The sequence below is a fragment of the Columba livia genome, chromosome 7 (genome assembly GCF_036013475.1).
Source record: "Columba livia isolate bColLiv1 breed racing homer chromosome 7, bColLiv1.pat.W.v2, whole genome shotgun sequence".
In the NCBI taxonomy this organism is placed as follows: domain Eukaryota; kingdom Metazoa; phylum Chordata; class Aves; order Columbiformes; family Columbidae; genus Columba; species Columba livia.
This window is the reverse complement of record NC_088608.1, coordinates 11,135,631-11,143,770: the sequence shown is the minus strand read 5'-3', so window position 1 is coordinate 11,143,770 and position 8,140 is coordinate 11,135,631. Positions and strand designations below refer to the sequence as shown.

At 46.5% G+C, this 8,140-nt stretch overlaps 1 protein-coding gene and 1 long non-coding RNA gene across 11 annotated transcripts in view; one reads left to right on the top strand and one right to left on the bottom strand.

Moving 5' to 3' along the window:
- Window positions 1-4,325: 4,325 nt before the first annotated feature.
- On the bottom strand, window positions 4,326-7,737 carry LOC110360660 (uncharacterized). Its single transcript, XR_002416712.2, has 3 exons — window positions 7,499-7,737; window positions 6,574-6,653; window positions 4,326-6,202 (listed from the first exon to the last, which is right to left on the bottom strand). It is a non-coding gene; the product is annotated as an uncharacterized LOC110360660 (long non-coding RNA).
- The window catches only part of KALRN (kalirin RhoGEF kinase), a 510,474-nt gene continuing 509,186 nt past the window's right edge, over window positions 6,853-8,140 (top strand). For all 10 annotated transcript variants that reach the window (XM_065070486.1, XM_065070487.1, XM_065070491.1 and 7 more), the window contains exons 1-2: window positions 6,853-6,918; window positions 7,512-7,616. In XM_065070486.1, coding sequence (XP_064926558.1) covers window positions 6,870-6,918; window positions 7,512-7,616 — 154 coding nt within the window. In that variant the 5' untranslated portion in view covers window positions 6,853-6,869. The remainder of the gene's footprint in view (window positions 6,919-7,511; window positions 7,617-8,140) is intronic.

Below are 8,140 nucleotides of genomic sequence, written 5' to 3'. Positions count from 1 at the left end.
TGACATCCCTATCTGTCTGTGTAGGTCTCCTTGTGAACCACGGGATTCCTTCCCTGACCTTTTAATGCATGGAAAGTGTAAGATACCCTAAGCAAGATGTGGTGGCAGTAGAGACCTACTTTTAAAGCCCAAAGCTAAGCTGGGCTTTGAGCCATGTGAGATCTGAAGTACCACTGCAAGCAGCTAAGTGCCAGGTCTGTAATGGTCATGCAGTTGGGTGGGAGGCTGGTCCCCAGCCCAGGTGGGGCAGGAAGCACAAGGATGTGGCTGGTTGGACACATCTTCCTCGACTAGCTACTAGTCTTTGGTTGCAGTCACACGTGTTTCTCTTGTACTCCTGGTATCCTAACACCTTCCTTCTTTCACGCTTACCTGCAACAAGAAGTACTGGGAGGAAGCTGGAGTTACTCTCCATCCTTGTGAACCTCTGTTTATAGGCAGCAGAGAAAGGAAACCTGCTAGTGGGTGGAAAAGAGAACGTCAAAAGGACAATAAATGAAGGAGAACATCTGGAAACTCTCCAGCCATAGCTGTAAGCCAGGCTGAAAAGATATCTGGGGTAAGTGGCAGAAGGGATCTGCTTAGCAAGACTCTTAAAGCTCTCTGGAGAGAAGTAGTTACTGGAAAGCAGGGAGATGCTGAATACCTGACCTCTGCTCCTGGTGTCAGGAGGAGTTATGGCTGCCCCTGAGATCTAGTGGAACAAATGGCTCTGTGTTCCTGCAGGAGGGGGGGTGAAAACTCAAACTGAACAATCCCAGTCCATCAGATTTGGCCTCAGTAATTTACTGGTTGCTCCCTTCAGTAACGTTAATCCTGTTTTAAAAAAAATACGAAATCCAAACCACCATAAAAAAACAACTGGGGGGCATCTTGTGACAGTTCCTCATGTGATGTTCTGCAGATAAGAATTATCCAAATTTATTACGAGTGATACTATGATGTTCACTTATAAATAAGACAAAATTTATTTGATTAACCTTATTAATTTGGGTAATTTGGGAAAAGACATTCCAGTTACTGGAGTCTGGTATGAGCATTACAATGTACATTTTCAGTGTTATAGATATTGCAAACCATTGAACAGGATAAACAGCTGCCAGGTATAGGGTCTGTAAAGATTGCTGGCAGGATTTATGAGGCCTGTGTAGTGTAGTTTGTAGTAAGGAGGTCCAGGGGATCTTGAAAGGTTGTTGAAGATGATACCACCTGATTCAATAGGAATACATGAATCATTTGATGTCTTAAGGATATTTTCAGTGTGTTAGGGGATTAATTTTAGGTTTACTAGGGCTTCTTAGGAGAATCCAAAGCCTAAATACTTTAACAAATTTAGAGATTGAATAATTTAGTATTCTCACTTTTTATAATAAAAAAAAAAATGCACTGAGCTCATATTGGTTTTGTTTTTTTGCATACAGCACCATGACTTTTATCCCAGGAAGAAACTTCTTTCTCACACTAATTTATAGTGGTGAAATAGAAAACAGGTTAGTATTTATGTCCAGCCATGTGTGAAATTAGTATCCTACAAGTGCACTGAAATGAATGGTTGTGGTAATAAAGTCGTAGTCACTGTTTAATTTCAATGCATGCTTCACCTTAAAATTGGTTTTCTGAATAGCTACTATGTACATTTACATTCTTCCCAAAACACTTCAATATTTAATACTTCCTTCTTCTGTCCTAGTTCTGTAACTATTTCTGCACTGGGCAGAACTTTCTTGGAAGGTTGCATGGAGTTTAGTAGCTCCCGGTAAATAAATACTGCTCAGGATTGCTAAGAATCTGGCACAACTGTAGAATCAGGATTAAATGTTTGCAGGAAACTTAGTTAGAATAAAATGTTCCAGCTTAACAGTGCTTAAGACTGATGTTCTTTATGTACATAAAAGTACAGTGTAGACTTGGCCAACACAAGCTTCTATCTTCTACCCTGCTGTAGCAAATGGAGCTGGCTAAGGGATACTACCTTTGTGATTTTTTGTTAGTTTGTTTGGTTTTGTTTGTTTTTGTTTGTGGGTTTTTTTGTTTGTGTGTGTTTTTTTGTTGTTTTAGTTTTTTTTCTTTTTCTGTTTTCATCAGTTGACAGAATCTGTGATCCATTAGCACTTGCAACTTATTTAACAAATGAATCCAAATAGTTACCGGGAAGAAAAAGACTTTCAGTCACTATTGACTCTTTTCAAGTTCATATCTGTAAACTTAGAGAAATGCCTGTATCTTCTTCCTAGATGCATCAATTATTCTGCTTGCTGCTAATTCTGTTTAAGCTTCTGTGGCCAGAGTGGCAAATGCAGTTCTGTATCTTATGGAAGAGGCACATTTGTCTGCTGATGCTAGCAAAACTTTGCATGGCCACCGTGATAAAACTATGTTTTTAAAGACTGTCTTGCTAATTGTTATCACTTTCTTCTGCATGGGGTGGTGTTTCTGAAAGAGGAGTGATTATTGCTCAGCTTTCTGTCTGAGTTTGGGGAAATTGGAACAAAAGTTGACTCTGGAAGCAGGAGATTAGATGGTGACTGAGGAGGCAGTCCCACTTCAGCTTTGATCCAGATGGGGAGGATAACAACAGCAGGGATGATGCTGAGACAAGAGCTGTGGCATGGGATTAGAGCTTGCTCTATGCCTGCCCATACAGCTGTTCCATATCTGAGTGAAGCGTAGGGCTACCCTACATGTGTAAATACATATGTGGGTGCTGTAAAGCCAAACATAGTGTGCATGCTCCATCTAGTAAGCACAGAAATAATCTTTGGTACCTGAATGGGTGTTTGAGTCTAAGCATATGAACCATGTCTTCTACCTCCACCATGCTGCCCCAGAGGTTCCTCTGCACCCCGTCTTTCTGGGGAATTGCAGAATTTCCCTTGCAGCATTCCTTATAGCCTGAAATATGAATGGCAACTTCCACCTCCCTGTGCCTGGTCAAATTTAAGAGCATAGTAATTTCAGCCCTGACACCTAGACATAGGTCTGAACAGGTGTCTGGGTGTGAGAAATTCTTCTCACATACCCCAGAATGTAGCTGCAAATAACTTTTTAAGAAGGCAGCCTTAGGTGTTTTTAAGATGTATGTTTTCCTGCTCTGCTGTTCAGGTTTTCTCTTTGATCCTACCTATTAACACTCTCTATTTAAATGTTGCTGTGACACTGAAAGGGAGGGACTTTCTGCACAAATAGCAGTCTCTGCAGCACCTTGCAGACCGCGGCTTGGCTGCTGAGCCTGGTAGGATGTTTTTTCCCCCCCGTCCCTTTTTGAATGAGAACTCTTGGTGCGTATACTGTGTTTTGCAGCACTTGACTCCTGGTCCTTTGTGCAGGACACCCACATTGCATGTGCTCTCTTGGGGTGCCATACTGTTTCCAGCAGTGCAGCTCTCCTAGAGCCTTCAAATACATTTCTCCTGTCTTGGATCTGCTGTCTTGGAAAGATGAATTTTACTGATTTCTTGTTCAAATTCTTCTCCCTCCTCCTATCCTATAGTTTGCAAGCTCATGAGATTTAGCTAAAAAATGTTTCGTCTCAGATGCCATCTATTGCCATCACATAGGAAAACAGGACTGTATCAGAGGCCTTAAATCAAAAGCCTGTGTGACAGTTTCTGATCTTTGAGCAGCTTTAGGGGCTGTCACAAATAAAAACATTCATACCTAGTTGAACTAAGTTGTTTGGTATGGATTGAGGTATTTGTCAAGCAGAGCCATGCAAAAGATTAAAGCAGTGTCTGTCAGTGAAACTCATGTATTTTGACTTATGTAATTTTACAGGTTGGGGTTTTTTTTATTTCATGTTTTATATTGCAAGGAATCTGTAGACGCCTTCAGCATTATATCTAAAAAGTGAATTATACATTGCAGAAAGTATTTCATTCTATATTTAACAGCTCTTCTTTGAACAACAAAAACTGTAAACTGGTTGCCGAGACTTGGACTGAAGTCATGGTGGTTCGTAGTTGTTAATGATATTTTACAGTGACAGCCCTGTTTTGCTTGCAATGTTAATAAAAATAGTAGCTTGCTTAATGTCTGGGGTTGCACTAAAATTTGGTGGTATCTGAATGTGGTACTCGCTGTCCTGCATTGCCATGGTGTGTGCATGAAGGAGACGTGTGCAGATTGCGACAGCAGGACTGGTGCTTCAATGATAATGCCATGAAAACAGTGAATATTGTGTTTGGGGCTTCCCTGGCCTGTGGAGCTGCAAGCACAGAAGAACAAACTTGCTGTGCCTTGCATAGCAGAGACGGGCAACAAAAATGCATGGCTAAATCTTGGTATACTTTAATGAAAATGGATTTAAAAAAACAAACCAAACCAACAAAACAAACAACTTTATTCTTTAAAAAGTGGAAAATCCCATTTTTTTCAAAGTATGAGAGACCTGGAACCATTCTTATTCCAATGAAATTGTTCTTTGAAGAAAAAAATAGTTTGTTTTCAGAAGATAACAGTGTTTTATACAGTTAAATATAAGTTCCTTAACTGGTTTAATCATTAACCAAGCATCCATGTAGGTGTCAGAATGGCAGGTCAGTTAAACGAACTGCTGTGCCTCCCTCAGCATTTTCCGATGTGTTTGACTGGAGGTTATACAGACAAAGATGCCTTCTGTAGCCTATATGATTTCTACAACTGATGCTGTAGGCCACACCTGCAGGGTTCATAATGACAAGGGAATATAAATTTGTCTGTATTTGACAACATTATTTCCCTTTGGATGATGCTAAACCTTCTCTGCTTATGGGTAACTCCTGTCTAGCTTCTAAGGATGCTCCTGCAGGAGGAATGTTTTGACTCTAAACACCACTAGATTGTACCAAATCCCGAGTGGATTCAAAGTACTTCACAAGGAAGCCACATTCTTCCCAGCTACCAGGGTTTTAGCCCACACTCACAATTCAATCTCTCTGTAAAAGTCTGGGGGACAATGAGGGTTAAGCACGGAATCTAGGCTGTGGGTAGTAAATATTCAGAGATCTTGAGATGGGATTTAAGATGATGCAGCTTGCTTGAGCCTGGAAGACCGAAGGCTTTTTTGCATAGTGGTGTGATGTGGAAGAAGGGGTGAAAGGTCACTGAAGAAAGACTGGTGCTCAAAAGACTGATTGTATTCAGGTGCTTGTGCCATGGTAACATCCTGCTGCAGGTGTTCTTGGTGCAGTGGTAGTCCTGGCATCCTGGTTGTGCTGAAGAGGTGAGCTCAGAGGCAGTGCACAGGTCTGCAATGAGCTTTGGCAGCCTTGACATAGCTTTTGTGTTGATGATGTTTGCAGGTAGTTGTGAAATGACCCTTTTAATCCATAAGCATAAAAAGGTAAGTAGCTTCAGTTAAAAGCAGCTGGTGTTAGGCTTGGGAAGTGGGCAGTTGATCAGAATGGAGGGGAACAAGGCAACCAAAGGGAAACTAAATTCTGGATAGATCTCTATAGGTTGTTTGCTCTGGGTTCCACAGTCTTCAGACATGACATATGATTTAATTCTCAGTTCTGTTTCAATTCCGGTAGTAAACGGGAAAGTCAGAGAAAAGGTGACTGACATCTCTGTGCTCAGCCTGCCTGGTCAGTGCTATTTCGACAGTTAAGTTTCTGCAAAGAAAGCTTCAGCCCTTTTATCAAGTGCAATATATGTAGTCAGTGAACATATATCCAAATCCAGTCTTCCTCTACACTCTTTTGAAAAAAGATCAGATGGAGGAAACCCATGTTCTTCTGTTGTCTAAAATATTCTGGCTTAAACAGAAAAGGTTCTGCCAGGCTCAGCTACTAACCTACCTGATAGACTGAGATCTGATCCAGTGTCACAACCAGTTGGCTCTGAGATTTCTGCTATTCGGAGTATTTTCTTTCTTGAGATGCACAAGACTGATACTTAGCTCTTTTAAACTGTTCAAGTGGGTGCTGACCAGGTTCCTGGAGATGCTTTATCCAGATCTACAGCTGAGTTCCCCCTGTGCACCTATAGAGTCCCTTGAACAGCAGAGTTTTTCAGTGGCAAAACAGTGGTGATTGGACGTTACCCCTACAGGATAATGACACTGAGGGCACTGGGACATGCTGGCTAAAAGACTCTTGTTCTTGTGAGTGGGAGATATGATTTTGCATCAAGGATGGGTTATCCAAAGGTAATACAGCCAGAGGGGTGATTCTTCCAACAGTTGCTTTTTCTTTCTCATGGTACAGGTAGCAAAGACAAACACCTGTGAAGTGTGATAGTAACACTCCTGTTTCACAATAGTGTTTTGAATAGGTGGAACAGCAATATTTCTCCTTAAGTAGGCTACTAGTTTTAGTGCTGTTACGCAATTATAGAAAAATGAGGAGCTGGTGAGACTTCAAATAGGTGAACAGGAGAAGAAAGGAAAGTGCCCAAATGGCAAACATCTGTCTTTCTATCTATCTCTGCCTGTCTGTGCTTGAAATCTTGATCAGCTGGGCTCAGGGAATAATATTTAACACAGCTGTTAACAAAGTACAAGCAAGTATTCATTGCGGCACTCCTTTTGAGATGACAATTATTGTCCCAAATCACAAATATTGGAGCTACAGCAGAGAAAAAGGAATAATTTACCTAGTTGGATCGATGTCTGAGCTGGGACCAGGATCCTGGCTTTTCAAACTCCTTTTTTTTGGCTCCCTAGTCATCTAGAACTGTAAAAAAATGAAATATGAAGGCATACCTGCAACAACATGCAGTTTCACTGATCGTTTCCAAAGCAATCGTGCCCCACAGCCAATGAACAAAAAAAAAAAACCCACCAACCCGAAAACAAAGAAATGTTTTTCCCTGTAACCACACCGGTGTTCACTTTCTCTCCCCGTGTACCTGCCCAGCTGAGAGCCGTGGTTAGTCATCAGAGGGGAGACATGGCAGCGGTGCACACCGGTGATGCACATCAATACGGAGCGCACAGGGGTAGGAAATAAAAGCATCCACCCCTCAATTGGGACCCCTTTGCCCGCACCTGTGCCCGCCCTGCCCTGCTGGCAGCAGCTCGGCCCTCGCCCGGGGCGCGCTGCTGCGCGGGGCGGCCGCACCCGCGGAGGGGCTGCCCCGGCGGCGAGGGGCGAGCAGCCTCCCCAGCGGCGCCCGGCCTGGCCCAGGAAGTGTCGGTAGGGAAGCCGGCGGGGGTGGCTGGCGGGGGCCGGGCTGGGCTTGGCTTGGCTGGGCTGTCAGCGCGGCGAGGGGCAGCGGCAGCGGGGGGGAGCGGAGCGGAGCAGAGCAGGTCGGAACAATAGCGGGTGGAGGGGAGGGGGCCGGCGGCGGCGGGGCTCGGCACCGGCACCCCGCCCTGGGCCGCGCCGCCCAGCGCAGCCCGGGGGCAGCGCAGCCCAGCCCCGGGGCAGCCGCCCCGCAGGCACCGCGGAAGGGATGATCCGGGCGGCGCTCGGCTGGACTCACTGCTAAACGCGCCTCCATCCCTCCCTCTCTCCTGTTCTCCCTCCCTCTTTCTCTCTCTCTCTCTCTCTCTCGGCTCTCCTCCTCTCTAACTCACTGGATATTACCAGCCGCCGGGCTCGTCGCTGCTTCTCCCCCAGCCATGAATCCCGCCGAAGGGGCGGCGGAGGAAGGCGCTGTCCCCGACTCCGAGGTGGATGCTTTCTTCCGAACAGGTAGGAGACCCGCGGGGAAGGGGCTGGGGCAGCGCCGGGCCCTGCCTCCGCCGAGGGATGCGGGGCTGGCGGCGGCGACGCGGGCACCGCCGGCAGCGAAGAGAAGTGGAACGGAGGGGGGTCCTTGCCTGCCTCCTCGCTTTGTCCGCCGCAGCCTCTCGGCTCGTCCGTGCCCCTGGTCACCCCTCCCGCCCCCGGAGGATGCTACCGCGGGGCTGCGCTCCCGCCGCCTACCGCCTTGGGAAGGGACCGGTCGGGTCCCCGCCCCGGGCAGGCACAAAAGCCCCGCGGGGATGCTCGGGGAGAGCCGCCGCGTTGTCGTCCCCGCCGGAGGCTGGGCCCCGCCGGGTCCCCGCCCTGGCAGCGGCGGCGGTGGCCTCCCGGGTATCGGTCGGTATTTGGAAGGGGAGCCGGTTGGCTGTCCCGGTCTGCCCGGGCGAAGCGCCGGGCGCTACCCCAGCCGCCCTCGGGTGGGCACGGCGGACGGAGGCGCCGCGGGCAGCGCTCCTCGCAGCCCCGCTGCC